General features: G+C 43.0%; 1 protein-coding gene across 9 annotated transcripts in view; it reads right to left on the reverse strand.

The window, feature by feature from the left end:
- The window catches only part of RUNX2 (RUNX family transcription factor 2), a 312,766-nt gene that overhangs the window by 211,733 nt on the left and 79,638 nt on the right, over nt 1–21,395 (reverse strand). For 5 of the 9 annotated variants that reach the window (XM_089918650.1, XM_089918648.1, XM_089918651.1 and 2 more), the window contains exons 1-2: nt 13,759–14,269; nt 4,951–5,107 (exon numbers count right to left, since the gene is read on the reverse strand). In XM_089918650.1, the coding sequence (XP_089774776.1) occupies nt 4,951–5,107; nt 13,759–14,154 (553 nt within the window). In that variant the 5' untranslated portion in view covers nt 14,155–14,269. Of the gene's footprint in view, nt 1–4,950; nt 5,108–13,758; nt 14,270–21,395 lie in introns of those variants that run through there. The other 4 variants (XM_089918652.1, XM_089918653.1, XM_022582032.3 and 1 more) reach the window with 1 other exon arrangement.

A 21,395-nucleotide genomic window follows, 5' to 3' on the forward strand; every position in this document is an offset into this window, starting at 1 on the left:
AGCGTGGGGGGGAGGAGTGATGGGGGGGGAGTTTAGGAGTAGATTTGGATGTTTGCTTTCTCCAGAAGAAGATACCAGACTCTGTTACCCAGACTCACTGACAGTTGTAATCAGTTAGATTTGCAACGGTTAGTCATGTCAGATAGTCAAAACTGCAAACTGTTACAAGACAGGAAGAGGTGGGCGTGAAGCAGTGACTCAATAAAACATTCAGCAATCTCAAGCCAGAGCATTCATTTAGCCTGCTCCCGGGACAGATCTTTAAAAAGCTCATTTCGTTTTGCTTTGTTTTTTGGTCAGAGACTGTTTTTCCCTTTACTGAAAGCAGAGGGTATGAAATCAAAACACAAATCTTAAACAATATGTAGCAATGCAAAGTTTAATGCAATCTTTTCAAAGCTTAATATGGAACAGGTTATATACAAGGCTTAATGTGGAACAGGTCTTTGGCTGTCAAGTCTAGTGAATGGGTTTTCTTTTCAACCCAGACCACGTAAGTTCCTAAAAAATGTTTAAGACGCATATCATTTGTTACTCTGTATATATAGCTTTAAGTCTCTTTGGCTATACTTTGGCCGAGAAAAAAAAAAAATAGGAAAGAGAGAGATGCAGGGGGAGGGGGTACAGGGAAAATGAATATTGATTAGAAACCTATTAAGTGCCAGTCGCTTCATACACATTATCTCATTTAATACTACCCAGTAAGGTTTATCACCCCCACTTCACAAATGAGGAAACCGAAGCCCAGAGAGTATTGGTAATTTAACCACACAACTAATAAGTGGAAAAAATCAGGACCTGAACCCAGGTCTTCCAGACCCTAAAATTAATGCTCTTCCTTTTAACTTTGTCAGAGAACATTTTTAGAAATTAATAGGTAATTTATTGTGACATGTGTCCCAAATAGCTCTATCAGACCAAGAAGCAAATATAAATCTACTAATGTAGTATGTCAGCCAGAATGATGAAATCATCTATTCTTAAAGTGTCACTGATATATCGTATTTCATCCATTATATATTGAATGTTACATGGATTTAAGTAATTTAATTGTCTGGTTGGGGAACAGAGGATTTATTATAAACATTAAGACTAACCAGAAGAATAAGGCATCCAGGAGTCTAAACTAGTCACAGAAAACTGAAAGTCTACAGAAATGGAGATTAGAAAGTTGAATAGGAAGCCACTGGATTCAGATCAGGACCTTAAAACAATGGGAAGTTCTGGAGGAGTGAATGGGCTGAACCCCTAGATTGAAAGTTAATTTGCATTAAACCGTAAAAAGATCCATTCTGGGTTGGGTCAACGGTCTGTGAGTCAGGATCGCATTTCTAACAGCGGCTTTGAGGGCAGTGCTTGGAAAACACTTGTCATCTGTGGCACAAATCTTCATAAATCAAGGATGTACACATCTCAATTGTCCTTAATGACTCTAAATAACCTGCTAGAGACACTGCCCATGAGTTTATATAAACCGGTTCTAACAGTATTGCTGTTTGAGACTTTTACAACGCACTTAGGATATTAAAAGGCATCGATGCTTCTTCCAAATTCAGAGGAACACCTTAGGTAGGAACAAAAGCCAAATATAAAATTCACCCTCCAAGATAAAGCATCTAAATGTTCAAAACAGAACCAGTTTTCTATAAAGACCTCTTTTAAAAAGAGGTGGGTTTGGGGGAAAGGAAACAAGTATTTGAGTCCGACGGCGGTCTTCTAAAATCCAATCCTAAGGATCAAGATGTACTTTAACAACTAAAACAAAAACCAAGGAGGTTCCTTCCACTTCTCATTGCCCCTTCAGAAGGAACATGAACGTAATGTTCAAGAAACTTCCACCCAACTAGGTAATTTGTTCTTCCCCCTATAAACAGTGATACATTTCGTAAGTCAAATGTTTATATGTATATTCATGACTTCCTTAAATTAAAAAAAAAAACTCCAAATCCCATTGTTTATTACTTTCCATAATAAGCGATAAAAATGCAGGCTCTTAAGGAGCTAGCGCTCATTAGACAACTAATTGTAGCATCCTTGGCTTCATCTAGGAACTAGTTCTGCAATGTGTCCACAAGTCATATATTTTCTGAGATACACATAGGAACTGTCATTGAAAGACAATTCCAACCTAGCCCAAGGGGCTGTCAGAAATTGTCGGGAAAGTTAAGATTATAAGCAGGGATTGTATCCTAAATTGACAAGTACTATGCTCTGTACACTGCAGGTGCTTAGAAGTGCTTGTAAATTAAAAGCAACATGCTTGATGTCAAAAGTGAGGAAACACACCAAGAAAACTTAAGGACCAAAGTCACTTTAAATACTTCTGTTTAAAATATAAAGGAGAAAAAAGGAAAAGACAATTTAAAAATATAAGCCACTCCTCACTTAATGCAAGTTTCACCGATGCTCTACTTTTATTCCAAAGTACTTCATAAAAGTTGTGGTCACTGGATAACCCATAATGCCAGAGTAAATAGTGATGTGACTCCCTTATAAATCAAAAACTGCTTTGCAATTTCTGAGAGTTTATATTTCTACCAGTGAAAAAAATTGTACCATTTGAGGAACTTGGTGTTTTTTTATTTTTTAATGCTACTGAAATAGAAAATTTAAATAGCTGGGGAAAAAATACAATGGTAGCAGCATGTTGACCCACACTTAAAAACCTGAGAGAAATGTAGAAGTGTGAAAATCAAAGAGGAAGCTGGAAAAAGTCTGTTAGAAAGCAGGTCAGGTACACCGGCAGGTTAAAGGGTTTCCTGCCACTGAAGAACTGACCCATTTTTTTTTTTCAAAGAGTGGTATCTCTTGTCAGTATTCTCTGTCCTTTTTTCCTCTTCATTTCAGCTTGATATTACTGTTTCCTTTCATATAATGTTAATGTCATGATATAAAAATCTATTATTAGTGATAAATCAATTTTTCTTTCTCTCTCCACCCGCTCCCCCCACTCCCAATCTAAGTCTCGAAGACAAGTCTGGACCAATTTCTCCATCCTGCCTCTGGCAGCAAACTGTAGCATTTCAGATCCTCCACCAAGTCCCGGCTGCTTCAAAGGAAAAATCCTACTTTCTTCAGTTAAGATCATAAGAAATATAGGGGGAGGGGGTCAGCTCTGTTTGGACATAATTACACTTCATCAAAAGAAGCTTTCTTCATCTTCCATGCGTGAAAAGTCTGCAAGCAGTTAAGTCTGTCTTTTTTTTTTAAATATAAAAATTGCTAGTTGGGAAACCAGCCAAAACTCAGAAAGCCAATATAGTAAAACAGTGCACACCCTTTGTTTCTCTTTGAAGTTTCTTAAATAAATATGTTGAGGGTTTACAAAGTACACTATCACTTTGCCATAGTTTCTACTCAAATTGATCAGAGAAAAGTTATAGAGCATCTATATAATACAAAAGCAAGATAAATGAAAACACTAGTTTTTATCTGTAAAATGAAGTATAGCGCCCAGTCTTTTAAATACTAAAATTCATTACTCTAGTTCAAAACAAAGTAATATTACATAAGGAGAAAGATGCAACTCAGAGCATACAGGTACATCATCGTGTTCAATTTTTTCTTGATTCTTAATAGAAAAAAGAAATTTTAATTGTACTGTGGACCTGCACCAGTAACTGAGAAAAAAAAAAAGTGAATACACACACATACACACTTCACACCTCATCAGTCAACAGTGAGACAGAATGTGTCTTTTTTTTTCTTTTAATGAAAGTGAACTAAACCTGATGCTGAGATAACCCCTTGAGTTTTGATTCTACCAGAGGCTCTGAGCCTCATTTTATTTCAAACCTTTCAGTAACAGTATCTCATTAGCATGCATCATTTTTTTTTAAGTTAAAAAGTACAACTTCTTGGCCCTGTTCCTAGAAAGTACACTAAAACTACTCATCGGAAACAGCCTTGCCTGAACTTCCCTTATCAAGTTTTTACAATGGTAATAATTTGACATCTGATCCAAACTAAAGGGCAATTATTGGACATGGTTTAAAAATTGATGCTTCTTATTTCCTAATTCAAACCTGGGTTGAAGTCACCCCATAGGTCTTTATAATTTATTTCACCCCAGTCCTAAAGTGGTCTATTTTCTCTCTTCTCATCGAAATACTTAACATGGAAATATTAGATTCAATCAATAAATAAATGAACATAATGCTTCTAATGAATGATGATTAAAAGTCTCTCTATAGAATAAGTAAATAAAAGCCAAATATTGGTTTTCTCTGAGACTTTTTTAAGAACATTAACCCCATTTATAAAACAGCTATAAAAACCCCAAAAGGGATTATTTTCTGTTTTATGATCTTTTGATGGATTCCTAATATTTGAATGGGCGTGTGGATGGTGGAAACTCTTAAATAATGTACAAATATTTAGAGTCCTGATCATTCATCTACATAGTCATACTAACATAAGTAACACCTTATTCACTTATTCGAATGAAAAGCCTTCTGTAAAAAACCATGATTTTTAAATAGGTTCTTATAGAAGTAAATTAAATCCTATAGAGGTAACATATGTGATAAGTGAAGAGCATTATGCTTGCTGTCCTTGCTACAACTTCGAGCAAAATTGATATTATCAGGAAATTGATCCAATGCATTCCCTTTTCTTTGCCCTTTGCCACTGAATGTACTCAGTTACTTGGCTCCTGTAACTCAGAACTTGAACCTCCAACTGTTCTTCCCTCCACCTTATATGCTCACACCCAGTGAAATTAGGAACTGGTTCTTCTGAAAACACTGTTTGAATTTTCAATATCATAAAACAAATGAAAAAGGCCTGAGTACTCACTAAAACACTCAACCTCATCTGGACGTATTTAAAGAAAACCTTTAGTAATTCTATTCGGTAGAAGGTACTGATTTGAATACAGACAGGCCTACATTTCATCAGAGGATCCTAATGTGTTTATTCCATTATCCATATTAAAAATCAGAGACCTACCTCGTCCACTCCGGCCCACAAATCTCAGATCGTTGAACCTTGCTACTTGGTTTTTCATAACAGCAGAGGCATTTCGGAGCTCAGCAGAATAATTTTCATCATTACCCGCCATGACGGTAACCACAGTCCCATCTGGTACCTCTCCGAGGGCTACCACCTACATAAAAAAGGAAACACAGCAACAATAATGGCACATCAGAAAAGCTTAAAAACTGAGAATATAGTCTCATGGTAAATGATGCATCTTATCAGGACTTAGTGCTCTAGTCCAGTAATGGCAGACAGGAATGAGGCATCTGCATATGGGTTCGGATGCCACTTCAAAGAGACCAGTGTTTCAGGGTCCACCCATTCCAAAGGCAGGCAAAAGTTTCCTTCATTTGTTGTTGGATTCTTCACAGAATGCATGTACATTTTTATTAAATCCCCATGTTAAGCTGTCCATAGGAATTATGCCACAGAAGGAAAGCTGATGCCCCATCTGCAGATTGCATCGTACATATTAAGGCACCGCCTGTCTGCAGCCTGGAGCGCCCTGAGGTGTGGTCTCATCCAGATCACAGGCCAAAAAAAAAAAAAAAAAAGGAAGTCTGGTCAGCTTTATGGGAGAAGATATTGAGGGGAAACCTTACAGTTACTGACTACAGGGAAGACTAAATATAGTGTGGTATCCAGAACTACATTTCATCTCCTTACTTTGAGCTAGATATTCAGCTTTCAATCACACTGCAAAGAACTACTGAATGCCCACTCTGCAGTGGGACCCATGGAATATACAAAGCCATCAAGAAGCCTAAAGTCTAGGTACAGGATAAAGATATATAAGAGGCTGAAAATGACCACCGACAAATGACTGGTATAGACAGAAAATACACCCTTAGCCAAACTTCTGTCTTGTCCCATCTGCCATCTTGGAATGACACACTTGCCTCCTTAATCTTCAACAATTAACCTGCAGCCGATTAACTTCGGCAAGTCAGGATCCAGAATAATCAGTCTTTGAGTCTAATAAACATTTTCACTGCTGCAAGGCATGGATCACACTCCAGGGTTGGCTAACTTGCAAATTGGTGCCTCTGATTAACATGGAGCCCGGAAGGGAATGCCGGTGCAGAGTCTTTGCTGTCATATATAAAACACACTATTCTTAATCCATGAATTAAGGCCTTGCTCCTTGATAACATCCTTTCTCTCAACTAACTTCCAGGATCCTATAATATTCAGATGAGTTCCATCTCTTGCTCGTTCGGCTTCCAGATGCCCATGTGGTGACTAAGCCACAGCTCTGGCTACAGTAGCCCCACTACCCTCCAATGACAATATCCATGTGTGCTTGCCTGTCTGGCAAATATTACCCTCATCCTTCTGCTACTCCCTCTCTTGTCAAGATGTCCATAAGGCAAACCAAAGCATTTAATTCCATGCTCCCAATACAATTTGTACGTAACTCTCATTAAAGCAGATTCTTTACAATGTCATGAAACAGACATTATCACTACACTTTAGAGCTGCATTTCCCTCACCCTTGAACCCTACCCTAGCACCCCTCCACTATACCCTCTGCTCAAGCCAGGGAAACAGCCAAACAAACAAACTTGTCAATATTTTTTTCACCCTTACTGTTCTCTTAGGCTGTTCCATTCCTTCTTTAGCACTTTGTTATTCAGTTTAAAACCTTAAAGCCGTCCTTAAATTACAGAAACCACTTCCTGAGCATCCCACTGGACTCAAATGATCCTCATTTCAAAGTACGTATAGGAATGACCATTCTACTCCTTTTGATATGCTAGCCCAAAGCCATGAGACTCCCTCTTAGGAGCCCAGATTATATTAGACTAGAAATTACACAAGGGCCTTCATCTGTCTTGTTCACCACTATACACCCAGCTCCCGAAACAGTGCCTGGCACAGAGTAAGTGTTTGATAAACATTTTTGAAATAAATAAATGAAAGAGCTCCACAAAGAGCACCACTTCCCACTGCCAACAGTCCATGAGAGAACCAGTTAAAGGTTGAGTCAGCATCCCCAGCTAGCAGCAATATGCCCTTGCTCCAAACCAGTTTTCTGACAACTTTTTCCATCCCAGAAGAGAGGGACTCATGCCCACTATCCTTTACCCGGAATATACGGTTACTCTGTTCAATGTGAGAAGTCTCCCAGGTCAAGGGTAAATCCCTTGAGAACGTGACTTCCTTCCTGCATACTTGACCTAGGGCCTCAAGTGGCTGCTGAACACAGGTAACGCTGTACCCCTGATAGGGGCAATGTACTTTTCAACTTTTTGAATTCACAATGCCAAAAATGTGCACATTTGAAAAATACTGAAATACTGAAAAAACTGACTGTCTGCCAGTATTCATCTGAATGTTTGACATTTTTTACACTCAGCATATTGTGTTTTAACACCTGCTGTGAGGCTTTCTATGTCAAAGTAAATATGGAACCAGTAAGTGCACTAATGAAGGTAGAAAAGTTGTACTGTTTAGAAGAGAATTAATGCACCAAAAATCAAGAGGCCCCACTTCTCCCCCACCTCTGTTACACATCTGCTATGATCTCAAGTAACTTCATCTCCTGAAACTACCGTTTTCCAATATAAATTGGAAATCATTTTTTTAAAGTCTGTAAAATGTAGAAGATACTATATAAGTATAGAGTACGATTATAATCATGTACTTTTTGTAAGATGAGCAAGCTAACTTCTGTTCCAAGTCAGCTGTGTGCTAAACACAGGCTTTTACTTATAAGCTTCCTTAAAGGGTTCAATTGAATATGTAATTCTTTACTTCATGTCCTGAGATGTTTTTTGGTGTTGTTGAGAGATACAGGAGGACTGCTGATGGGTTTCACTCCAGGCTGGCTAAATTTCATTTAAAAAAAGTGAAGAAATCTGCCCCAATATAAAGATTTTTAAGAGCTCTGGGACATTATTATTTTACTGCATATTTTTAACATAATGGATTTTTTTTAGTTAGAAGAAAAGGAAAATTGATTCAATATGGGAAAATACAAAAGAAAAGATCCCTAAGCGTGAAATACATAAATCCATTTTTCTTTGCTTAAGCAGTATAATTAAATATTAAATATTGGTATGTTTTATGCATTACATTTAATAACAAAACAAATAAGTCATCACAAAATGTGTGAGTCTTCTATGAGGCTTACAACTTGGCCCGGAAAAAAAAAATTGCTAACTAACAAGATATAGTGACAACTTTTCCTGTTATGGCTGAATTCTATTTTAATGGCTAAATATATTGGTTCTTTCTGCTATTCACTCTACCAAAGCAGATTGCCTAATGTTTTTCTGAGGAAAAAAGGGGGGATAAGAAGTAATGTATGTGACTTTATATCAATCAGAAGTGTAATTATATGTCTGAGGGTTTAAACAAAAAGTAGATCTCTGAAGCTAAAAAGTTTCCCTTGGAGATTCTCGACTGTGTTTATCTAAAAGAAAACCAAAAGAATCAAGAAATTTTTACACATTTCATCTGTACCAAACCCAAGCAATGGAAAACACTTCAACGGGTAGAGAGTAGTCAAAAATCGCCCTTTAACTAGTTAGGAGTTAGCACGCATTAAAATTTGTTTCCACACTACCCAATACAAAAAGTTGTTCTGCAAAGAATAATTTGTGACGAAAACTTGACAGTTACTTTTCTAGGTGCTTTTAACATATGAAATCTACAAATTCAAGAAACTTCATGGGGAAGAGGGAAGTAATTTTGTGTCCTGACATTTTAGAATAGAGAAAGAAGTTCCTTTATTTAGCACACCTCATTATAACTAGCATTTAAATCACATGATACGGAGCTTGTGCAAAATAAAGTAAAAGAATATTTAACTCTAGAAACGCTATTGAAAATTTTTATGAGACTCCCTACGACTAAATCTGTGAGTTACTCTGAAAGAGGAACAACAGAGAATTAACTCAGGCCCTTAAAATTGTTTTTGTGGTCTTATTATATGGAAATTTAAATTGCCTATGACATTTCCACGTACAGAAGTCTAGTCTTCGCTAATCAATTACTCTTACAGACCAATATCACTGGGCACACTGCACTTGCAGCAAAACTGAAATATAATTATTTTTCAAGATAGAATCTTATCAAATCTTTCTTTGGAATACAAAGAGAGGTAAGGGAGTAATTGCAAAAAGGAAAAGTTTTATTTCTATGATAATTATTTAAAGATAACTTTAACTATCAAAAAGTTTCACAAATATTAGTTACTTCTTAGAATCTAACTTAGAATTTAGAAAAACCTGGTTGAATTGTAGAGAAAAGAGTAAATACAATATAAAATATCATTTCATAATTTTTAAAATACATGTCAAAGAGAAATTTGATGGAAATTACTTCAATTTAAGCCAGAAACTTATGAGCCATGTATCAAGCTGGTTTAGATCATCTAACAATGGATATTCTGGAATTTTGAAAGGATACAAACAGCAATGCCAATGGGGAGAAAATAATGAACGATACTTTACTATGCCTGTTTTCAAATATAAGTTTTCTAAAATTTCTGAGTGTTTATTTTCCATCTAAAATTATTTGTTTCCATTAACTTACCAGTAAGTTTTATATACTCAATCCTAAAATTTTTAACTTTAAATAATTTTTATTGCATTTACAGGCATAACACAAAAATGTGTCTGTCTTTACATAACTTGAGATCTATTATGATTTACATAATTTTGCACAGCAACTCATAGTAGGTTTAGCGAAGTTTTAACAGGTTTAATAACCTGTTTTTCTTTGTTTAGGTAAAATTACATTAAAAAAGACACAAACATAAAATCTGATCATTAAACATGTAAGGAAACTACAACTCATTATGTCAAATAGTTATTAGCTGCATACTTGCTTATGAAGAGAAAAATAGCCAATGATGTTGAAAAATTATTTTCAAATAGAAATTGCTCCATCATTTTGAAACCCTACTTATGACAAATACTGAAAGGTATCATTAAACATGCAGAATTAACTATGAGCAATAGATCATATATCTAAAACTGTGTTTTTTTTCTTTAACATTGCCAGAAAAACATATGATACTGGTAAATATATAGTCCAGCGTTTGCTAACTTAAAACAGTGCAATAGTCTTACACTACTTTTAGCTTTAAAATATACATCTGGACTTAAATTTTCTGCATAGTGTTTCAGCTTGAAGCTATTTAAAGCAGCTGAGTTATGAACCCTGAACACCAGGCTTCAGGGTGGAAATGCTGACAGACCCCTAACTTACAAGGGTGCTACTGGATACAGGGCTAACATGTTCTCTCCACTATTTCTACCTGACCATTAACTAATGAGCTGAATTTGCGTATTGCTTTTTCATCACTACAGTTACCTAGGACAGAAAGGGCCTAGGATCTTCTAATAGTATGCCTTAACTATTTTAAGCTTTCAGTGAGATACACCTGAGAGAAAGGTTAAAAATATTTATTTCCATTTCCTTGACACCTGGGAGCACTGAACATTTCAAAACTGCAGAACTTTGTTAAAAATATAACTCTAATAAACAGCTTGGTGTATTTTAAAGTACACAAGTTGTTTTTGCACTTTTACATGTCAGAGTATAAATGAATTAACTACTTTCGTATAATCCTAAAACAAGATCAAATGAACAGCTCTAATACATGACATGTCTTAATACAATACATTGCCAATATCATTCTGAAGTGCTGTTTTAAGTTAACGTATCACAACACAGTCTACTGAATGCATTTCTGATTCTCTACCTTGCCGAGCTCAGTGTCACGGACATAAAATATGAGCTCAATAAATATTATATTGATTCGAATACCAGACTTCTCAACAATTAAGTCCTGTGTTAAATATATTTACCTGTCTGCTATCTACCTAACAACATTATAATTTACTGTGTACATAGCTCTAAATATGACAGCCAAATTGCTGTCACCACTTTTAAAACTGAGACTTCTTCATATTACTTCTTCTTTGCACATGTATTTGATTATGTTGCAAGAGTCTAGAAAGTCTACAGCTCACAGGCTTTTATCTTGAAAGTAAGGTAAAAAGAGGTTGTTTTTACTAACATTCAGATGAAAACAAAAAAATTATTGTCAAAATCTGGATGTTCCAAATGTCTACACATGTTTTCAACAGAGACAAAACTTCTATACTGAGTGGCTCTCAGCTGTCGCCCGCTATTTGAATTTTGTTAAACACAGGTAAGGGGGTGGGAAAACATGAAAGTCAAGTTTTTGGTTAACTCAATTTAACTTTCAATTAATATGAATTAAAACATTCAATTTAATATGGCCGTGTGTTATCTATGGTCTTGTTTACTGGTTAAAAGTAAACAATCTGTAATTAAAAATAAGTATGATGAATGGCAGAGAAAGCAATTTATTTTTAAAATAATTTTAAAAGGGTGGTAGTGAGAAAACCTGAAGATAGCCAAATTATCTGAGAATAGCTTTAACTAAATTGTATTCTATCTTTATGCCAAAAACATCCTTTCTATCCAAAATATTAACGCTCAGAATCAATTCAGCACCATATATGTAAGAGTATAGTTCAAGACAGTTATACCTTAAACATGTTTAGCAGGATAAACGGAATGTAGAACATCAGACATCTAAATGACATATTTTAAAAGTGTAGGCACCTATCCTTAATTTTTTCATACCCTAACTTGTGGCATTTTATATATAAAATATCTATTTATTTGTATTATTTGCTGTTTTCATCAAGTGTTTTTTTTTTGTTTGTGTCTTAAGGGGTTGGGGGGGGCGTGGAAGCAAATTTCCGCTCTCACATAAGGCCAATTAGAAAATTCTGGGCCCTTGGAGGATGAATTGTAAAAGATATCTCTCATGTGAAAATCCAAATTTCTACGATTCGCCTATACTCTGAGCTTTTCATATTTCAAGGAAGAAAAGCTTAACCTACAAAATGGGTGGTTTATAAAAGGAGAAATGGGACGGTTAAAACACACACACATTTCTTGAGCCAGCTACAAAATGAAACTTGCCCCAGAATGCAACATCCCCTTTCCATAACAATTCGTTCGATTTCTGTTCTGATACAAGACATAGCGAGATAACCAGCTCTAATTGACCTGGACTCCTCTTTCTTTCCACGCCACCCACGCACGTAATCTGAATTGGTGCGCGTGGGGAGGGGGTGGTCAACAACCGGGAACTGCCAGTGGCCCGTGGGAGTTTGGCCCCAGGGTCCACAAGGGAGGAACTGGCAGGATTCCTCTCTTCCCCCCCTCCCCCCAAGGCCTGGCTAACCCTGCTCTCCACAATCCCAGAACCCAGGGGACCCAGGCCCACCTTCGCGGGTTCAGAGGCTAAACAGGGCCGTAAGCATCTTCCTGGGAGCGCTCTCGTCCCTGTCTGGCTCACCGCCCCCTCCATCCCAGGCGCCTAGTCCCGAGAGGGAGCACGGCCCGGGACCCCATCTCCCCAGCAACCTGGGACGCTCCCGGCCCTGCGGGCTCCGCGAGGGGACGAGGGCTGCCCGAGGGATCCCGATTGCCTTACGGAGAGACTCCGGACCCTACACCCTCAACCTGCGGAGCCGGTGCCCACGACTCCAGCTGCTGAGACCCGCCCTCAAACTAACGGGCCGGGAGGGCGGAGGAGGCCGCGAGGCGCGCGCAGGGCGCTCTCCAGCCCGGGAGTCACTCCCTCGGCGCCCGGGCCACGGGCCCGAGCCTCCCACGACCTCTCAGAAACGGGAGGGACCTTTGGGGTCTGAGTCCTTAAAAGTAAGAATAAGGCGAATCGCACAATATCACCTCAGTTTTCAAGGCGGGCGAGCCGAAGGCATTTCACAGGTTTCCCTTCTCCCTCCCGGGCGCAGCGAGGCGGGGAGCGGGTCCGGGTGGAAGAGGCGGCCGGAGCCCCCGCCCCCTCCACTGGCCCGCGCCGCCTTGCACTTGAGGGTCCGGCGCCGGGGACTCCCGGACTCCCCCGCCTCCGGGCGCGCGGCGACCCCTGCAGCCCCGCCTTCCTCCCGGTAGCGGGAAGGGGCGCGGGTCTGCAGACGGAGAAAACGCCCCCGTCCTGTCTGCCCCTCACTGGCTCCCTGAGTCCCTAGGTTCGCCCGGGACCCTCTCGGATACTGATAATGCGGCCCACGCGCCGCAGCCAGCAGCCGGCACGCGGCGCCCCGCCCCGGGCGCAAACGCCCGGCGCCGGCACCCCACCAACACCGGCCCCCGAGTCCGGGAGGGGCCGGAGCCGCCGAGGCGCAAGCGGGTCAGAGAAGGGGGTGCCGAGACGGGCGGAGAGCGTTCGGTTGGGAAGGGAAGAGCGCGGAATCCCGGGGAGGGGCGGCGCGGCGGCCCGCGGTGCGGGCCCGGCCGGGATGCCGGGGAAGGGGACGCGGGAGTCTCGGGGGAGAACGCCGGGGATCCTCGCTCTTGGGGAGTGGGGGCGGGGTGGAGCACGTCCCGGCGGCGCCGCCGAGAGTGGGCACCTGGGGGCTCCTGGGGGAGGGGAGACCGCTCAGAGGAGTGGGTCGGGAAGTTGGCCGGAAGGCTCCAGGGGTGATGAACGGATAAAGGGGACAAGGGCTGAAGTGGTGGCTACGGGCACAGGTGGGAGAGGGAAGGATCTGCGCGGGGTCACTAAGCCCCGAGCCCGCTGTGGGATCCGGAGGAAGAGGGCCACACGGGGGTCCCTCGGGTCAGAGCCACCGAGGTAGGAGCCTTGGAGGCCGTCCGAGTCAGGGGCCCGGCCCCCGTGGGCTTGGAAACGCCGGCGGGCAGGTCCAGCGGCGCCCGGCCGGGGGCGGGGAGCGGGGGGCGGCCGCAGCTTCTTACCTTGAAGGCCACGGGCAGGGTCTTGTTGCAACGCCAGTGCGAGGGCAGCACGGAGCACAGGAAGTTGGGGCTGTCGGTGCGGACGAGTTCAGCCGGGTGGTCAGCGATGATCTCCACCATGGTGCGGTTGTCGTGCGGCGGCCGCAACCGGGGCACCGCGGCCGCCGCGGCCGCCGCCGCCGCCGCCGCCGCCGCCGCCGCCGCCGCCGCCGCCTCCTGCTGCTGCTGCTGCTGCTGCTGTTGCTGCTGCTGCTGTTGCTGCTGCTGCTGTTGCTGCTGCTGCTGCTGCTGTTGCGCAGCCACCACCGGGCTCACGTCGCTCATCTTGCCGGGCTGCAGGCTGCTGGAGGGGGGGCTGAAGCGCCGGCTGGTGCTCGGATCTACGGGAATACGCATCACAACAGCCACAAGTTAGCGAAGTGGCCGGGGGAGGGGGAGGAGGGTGGAAATGAGGGGCGAGGAGGAGGAAATTGGGGGGGTGGAGGCGAGACGGGGGAAAGGGGCTGGAGGTGATGGGGCTGAGGAGGTGAGAAATCAAGTTCGATGAAGCCGACTGCCGGGCGGAGTCTGACGGGAGCCAGAGGTGGCGGTGCGGAGCAATCGGGTTGGCGGGTGGGGAGACCCGGGAGGCGCAGATCTTGCCGGAGCCTTTGGAACACCCGGGGTGGCAGCTGCGAACGGGCACCGGGATGTGTTTGGCCCGGGGAGGCGGGAGGCTTCAGTTTGCAGCAGCTTGTAGTGGGGTCCCGTGGGGCACCGCGTCCTGGGTGCGCTGGCGCCCCCTCCCAGTTCGAGTCCGGCGGTGGGGCCGAGTGGGTTCAGCAGTCCAGCCCCGAGGCCAGCATCGCCGCGCGCTGCCCGCCACCGCCGCTCCGCGCCGCGCGCTGCTGCCCAGCTGCAGGCGTCCGCGCCGCCGCCCGCCCGCCCGCGCCGCTGCCGCCGCCGCCGCCTCCTCCGCGGCGGCCGCCGCTCCCCCCGCGCCGGCTGCACACTCAGATTCCTCCCGCGGCGGCTGCCAGCCCGGCTCCCCGGCTCGGCTCCTTCCTTTCCCTTCTCCTCTTCTCGCCCTCTCACCGCCACCTCCTCGCATCCACTCTCTCCTGCTCTTTGCAAAGCACCCCTGACCCTCGTGCTTCGAGGTGCCAGGAGGTAAGTCGCGGGCAGCGGATCTCGGGGCAACGGATCTCGAGCCTGCGAATCGCAGCCGCTGCCGCCGCCCGCCGGCCGCGAGAAGGAGCCCCCGGGGCGCCGCGCGCAGCTTCGGAAGCCGAGAGAGGCGGCCCCGGTCTACGGGGATCTCGCCTGGTCGCGTCCTCTTGCTTCTCGCCTCCTCCCCCCAAGACAAGGAACCCCCTCTTGGTCGGAGGAGGTTGAAGCTGAGACGCCAGAGAGCCGCCGGCTGATCTGACTGTCGTTATTTTTCGTTGTAACTTCAGGAGAGGAGGAAGGAAAATTCTTGAGCGTCTGTGCTGACTTCTCAGCTCTCTTCACCCTTCCCCCACCCTACCCCCCCTCCACCTCTGCCGGAGCGGCTCCCGAGGGAAAAAAAGATTTTGCAGGGTTTGGGTGGGGTTTTTTTGTTTTGTTTTGTTTTTGTTTTTTACTTAAGTGACACAAAAAATTGGGATGGAGGGGACACTTGTCAAAATACTTTTCAGAAACTCAAGTGGGTGGCTGGACACTTTTTTCTTCTATATTCAGACTTGTCGTTCCTAGAGAACAAGGGTGAGTTTTTTAAGGACTGGAAAACTGTCAGCTTGATGATTAAAGTAAGTTGCAAAAACCCTCCCTGGGGGAAAACCCCAGCAGTTTTCCATGAATCTCAATCTTTTATTGTCTATTTTGCATCTAAAATTAGGTCTAATGTCTTAACTTTCTCCCCCACCACTCCCGGGGAAAAAAAATAAAACTACAGAATAAAATATTCAAAATGCTTCAATGGCTATTTATTTATGTATTTATTTCCCAATGTGGATTTAAAAAGCGACTTTGGATCCCCAAAAAAGTTGTGGTCGAGAGGATGAAGGAGCGCAGGAAAAAACGGCAGTTTTACCTAAAATGTGGTTTTTGGAGGCTGGGATTTCTAATGATTAGGTTTTTGTGGTTTATATAGACACGACTCTGGCTAAGGCGATCATTACGCTGATGAGAGTCAGAAGCACGTGGGTGTCTCCGACCAGCCTCAAACTCTGAGCCTTCAAAACAAAACAATGTGGGGCGCCCGCAGAAGCCGGGAAATCCGCTTGAGGCTATTGCACCCCTAAGAAGGGGGCACCGGGCCGTTTCCCCTCCTCGTAGTGTACTGCTACGTTCCTTGCTGTCAATCTCCTTTAAACCTCGCAAAGCTCGAAAACTTGTCTGCAAAAAGAATCATCAGTTGCCAAAGTTTCAAAGATTCCTAACAGCGTAGCTGACACTAGGCAGTAATAAGTGATTTTATAGAAGAAATGAAGTTACAGTGCCTCCTCTTCGGAGTATTCAGGAAGAAACATAGTTGAGTCATCACTCATCGCCCCCCCCATCTTACTTAAATCAATCCACGTACCCATTAATCGGCATTTTTATTGCTCAGCGCAAACGCCTCTCTCACCCCGGTAGCGACCTGCCACGACTCTCCCGCTTTTTAAAGCGTCGCTTCCACTAGCCCAGCGGGCACTTGGGGGTCTGCGCCTTTGAAGGGGCCTGGAGAGCGTTGGGGGTGCGGAAGAGGGGACCTGGTGTCTGTCAAGGTCTCTGGAGTCTATTTCAAGCGCAAGATGAACTTGGAGAGCTGTAGTTGAGTGGCTTGGGGACCAGGATTGCCCTCTAAATAGATGCTCCCTCGACTGAGGGGCCTCCAGCCGTGCGAGCGGTGGTGGGGCGGGGTGGCTCGGCGAGCGCCCTCGCGGGGGTAAGGATGCGGTCCAGGGGACACTGCTCTTTCCTCTTTGGGGCTTTAGTTTTACCTTCCCTTTCCCCATCCACAACTCCACGCGTCCCTCGTCCGGCTTTCCCTTCCCCAGTTTTCTCCCCCACGTTCCCGCCTCTCCCCAGAAATCCCCCCGCAAGACGCGAGCCTCCTCGCCGCGCCCCTCCCGCCTCCTCGGCCTTCCCACGATCGCCTGCCACCCTGGATGACTCATTCTGCATCATCCGCTGGGACACCCCCTGCCCAACCTACTCCTCGCCGCGGCCCACTGGCCTCGGAGCCCGGGCGCCCCCGGCATGCGAGGAGGACCCACTTATCCCGACGGACTTGATGCGCAGCGAGGAACGGAGCTGTCTCCTGCGCCTGTGATTTTTAATTATCTTTTCGGTCACAGGGGAGAGCTCTAACCCCGGGCACTGCCGCGCTGCCGGCGCGCGCCAGGGTCGCGTCTTCCCAACCTCACGCGGCCGACCAGCCAAGGGAAGCCAGGCTTACTCTTCCAAAAAAAAAAAAAAGAGAGAGACCAGACTGCCTGCGTTAGTTTCCTACCTTACACCCCCGCCCCCCCACTTAGTCACATGCACCGGAGCACACACGCCTCACACATCCCCACACTGACACATAAATACACATACACAACTCACACACAAGGCTTTTTTTTTTTTTTTTTTTTTTTTGCCTTTTAACGAGACAGTTTTATTTTGGGCGCATTGCACCTCAGTCTATCAAAGATCTCTGACTTTTTTTTGTTGCGTTTTTGAACGTGTAGGGGCTGCAAAGGAGGAGAGAAGTTACCGGAAGCTGATTATTTCTGTGGTCAAAGGGAGATAAAAATTCAGTAACTAACATAGTCGGTGTTATGCCGCCTTCTTTGGAGTTGTCCTCTCCCACCCCCAAAAATTCAGTAACTACCATAGTCGGTGTTATGCCGCCTTCTTTGGAGTTGTCCTTCTCCCTGGAAATCCACAGAACCGGGAACTACCAGAAAATGTGTTGCTCAGTAACAGTCAATATTTCAAACATGGGCGACCAGACGGGCTTTTTTGAATAAGAACTTCTAGGGCAGTTGAACTTAAGTAACCATCACGGGGGCTTTTCCTTCCTCTTTCTTTCTCCATTGCTGTTTTGTCCGTTCTTTGTTTTACTTGGTGGATAGCAAAATATGCAGGCCTCAGTGTTTGGGTGCTTTGACTGGGGATTTTAAGGGCTATTTAATCAATGGTGAATTATTTATTTTAATTAATCATATCCGGTAATTCAGCTTTATAGCCATCCTTGGACATCCTCCCTCCATTTCACATTTCAGTGGAGCTAATATAAGCAACTCTTGGAAGTTACTAGTCTTGGATTCCTTAAAATATCCTACAGTTATTTATAATGGGGAAATGAAATTTTCCACCGAATACCCTAACAACGTTTCAGGTACCTGGCACAGCGGATTTTCAGTCTCCTTTCAAAAATATCCTCTTGCTGAACATTCACACTTTCAGCTGGAGCTGACGGAGCCTGGAACTGATGATGTCTTGGCTCAGAGTGTTATACTTAAAGGAAGAAAACATTTTTACAGACCCCTAAACTGAACCTCTCCTGGTAATAGTAGGCACAGAGGGAAACTGTGAAATTTTACATGTGTGTATTTTGTGCTATAGTTTGTATGATCTCACTCTTGGGCTTAGATTTTTTTTTTTTTCTACCCTGAAATGTTCAGAACAAATCACCCAAAAGATTTCTCTTCAGAAGCATGCCTCTTTTCTGTTGTATGTTATGGCATTAAAACACGCACACGCACACACACGTTTTTCTGAACATGTGCCTGTTCCGGAAAATATAAGCATTAATTTTCCCCTCCATCTCCTTTAACGTTTAATATAACTGTTTAGTAACAACACCTGGAAATTCTGACTTTCCAGACAAAGAAAATGAGATGTGAAACGGTCAAGTTATTTATCGGGTCAAAGAACTGAACTCCCAAAACCAAGACCAGAATCCGTGCTGCTTTCATTCAGGTTTCATCTTCTAACCACTAAATTATTTTATATATACTTTTTTCTTCATGAAAAGTGAAAAAGTCACTGTGAAATTGTAAAACAGTTTTCGATGGGCCAGCTAATAAAGTGGGACAACCTTTCAGACATGCAGTAAAAAATAATGGACATATCGATGATTGCTAAAGTTTTGAATGGTTGTATGGGAAAACTTTATAAATAGAACCATCTTTAGAGAGTTTTCCTTTGAACCGTAATTGAGTGAAAGTCACCCAGCCCTTGTAGAAGTAGCACTGCCAGTAGACCAGGTGTTGTCACACTACAGCCCACAGGCCAAATCTCGCCTGATGCCTATTTTTGTATAACCCACAAGTTAAGGATGGTTTTTGCATTTTCAAATAGTTGGGAAAAAAATTAAGAGAAGAATAATATTCATGACACATGAATCTGATGTAAATTCAAATGTCAGTGTCCACAAAGTTCTATTGGAACATGGCTTTATTCATTTAATTGTGTATTGTCTGTAGCTGCCTTCGCCTAAGAGAGCAGAATTGTGTAGTTGTGAAAAGGACTGCATGGTCTGCAAAGCCTAAAATATTTAATATCTGGGTTTTTTTTAAACAGAAAAAGTTTGCCAGTCCCTGCCCTGAAGAGAAAATGATGCAGGATTCTGGTGGAATGGATCAGCAGAAAGAAGTAGCTATTTCAGAAGATGGAAGAATTGAGTGTTTATAAGGTCCAAATTGGTTCTTTAAAAGTGAAAATTTTTTCATTTAACTTATTCTTTTCTGTATAAAATGTTAATCAGTTAGATTAGTATTTTTCACTTAATCATTTTAGATGGGCCAAAATAAAAATCAGAGAATGAGAAGTTAGTGCGTTTGCATGAGCTCTTGAAGCACCGTTGTCTTACACATCTGTATATGTCAGCATCTTCCATTATCCTTCACAGTGAGAGCACATTAACTGCATAGATGGGAAAAGAGTAAAGAAACTTCCATGTAGTCTGAACATGAAAAACAATACGTATGGCTTGCACAGGTTTATTCCATGTGCTCTACAAATGATTACACAAGAAACGTAAATGAGCTTACCAAGAATTTTCTGGTATGCAAGATTTTCACAAGTCCTATATATACTTTTAAGATAGTTAGCTTAATAACTTAAGTGATCCCAAAACTTTCTGACATATTTTTTTCATTTTAATTTTTTATACAGTTCAATACTGTATGATTTGTTGTAAGCTCTCTCAATGTTTCCCTTTGTCAATGGACCTATAATAATTTGCATGGCTGTAACAAGAGATGAATGTTTGTAGTTAGAGGGCTTAGCATCCTAAACCTTTCCTTGTTGTTCCAGTTAACATTCCCGTGGACCATTTTCAGGTATTTATAAGAGAGTGCAGCATTGTCATAAGAAGGCTGACGCTCGCCATATCATTTCCACATTGATGGAGCACCTGTCTAATTGTACTTCAGGAACGACGCTGACTAGAGTGGCACATGTGTTTGACGGTAATATCAACTTACTAAATGACACCGTTTTTACCTCAGGCGACCAATATAATTTCTAAAAATCTCATTTATTACCCAGGAGTCAGAGAAATAAAACTCATCTTCTTAAATCAGCCCTTTGGTATTTTGGTGTTGGTAATTGTCCTATGTGGGTGGCAGTGATCTCCGAGAAGTAGTGCAATATTATATGTAAAAGTTTACAAATGTCTGTGATGAAGCATCTAAGAACACCCTAAAAGGAAGTAATAATTTAACTTCTGTAGTAATTTAACCATTCTTTATTGATGTTCTTGCATTTTACTTTCAAGGCACCAAGGCAGGTTGCTATCCAATTTTAATCCCACTGCCCACGGTTCTACAGTTTCACTCTAGACTTTGGGACGGTGGCCTGAACCATTTGTCTGCTCTCTCCAACTTGCCTTCAGGGTGAGAAACATAAATCATAGTAGTCTTAGTCCAAATAACAAAGTACAAAACCAGCATTTGCACAGTCTGAGAAATTTGAATTACCAACTAGAAAGGCAGAAAAAATAGAAGAGGGAAAAAAGAACAGAACAGCAATAATCCAACTTGGTTCTCTTAGCTGCAATCCTAGGGGATGCCAGTTCTGGGTCACCATCCTGAGTGTTTTATTCCTCTGTATTTCATATTAAGAAACTCTTCCTCCAGTGTTTGCCCCCAGGATTTCCTGAACTAGACTTTTCTCAGAGAAAGCACTTTCTTTTTCCCATCTAGCCATAATCAAGTTCTATACGCAATGTTTCTTTTATCTTTTTTAACTTCAGATGAATTATCTGAATTATCTTTTTGTTGGGAAAGATCTGTTAATCACACTCCTATAAGTCACAATTTTTCCCCAGATCATTTTTATTCCCTAGAGGAGCCGGTTATCAACTTATTACCTCTCATGTCCATATTCGTCTTTTTACCTGCTCTGTGAAAATGGATCTGGGCCCTTTAAATATTTCTCCTTACCAGCTGGCATTGACATTTTGTCAGTAGGGGGCATTGGAGAAACGTTACAGAGGGAAAAGGGTTTGCTTCCTGGTTCCCTTGTGCTCAACAGGGCAGGTTGCTACAGCCCTTCAAGTGTAGCTTCTCTAGCTCCTAATTTTTCCAGCACACACTCCAGCAGTTTCCCCAGGGCCCAGCTGCTGCAGCAAAGTTGGTTTCTCCAGTGCCAGGCTCCTGCTGTGCACAGCCAGCCACCACCAGCACCCAGCATTTTCC

The sequence above is a fragment of the Delphinapterus leucas genome, chromosome 10, assembly GCF_059928025.1.
Source record: "Delphinapterus leucas isolate spDelLeu-1000000601 "Yukka" chromosome 10, BTC_Dleu_Yukka2, whole genome shotgun sequence".
Taxonomy (NCBI): Eukaryota; Metazoa; Chordata; class Mammalia; order Artiodactyla; family Monodontidae; genus Delphinapterus; species Delphinapterus leucas.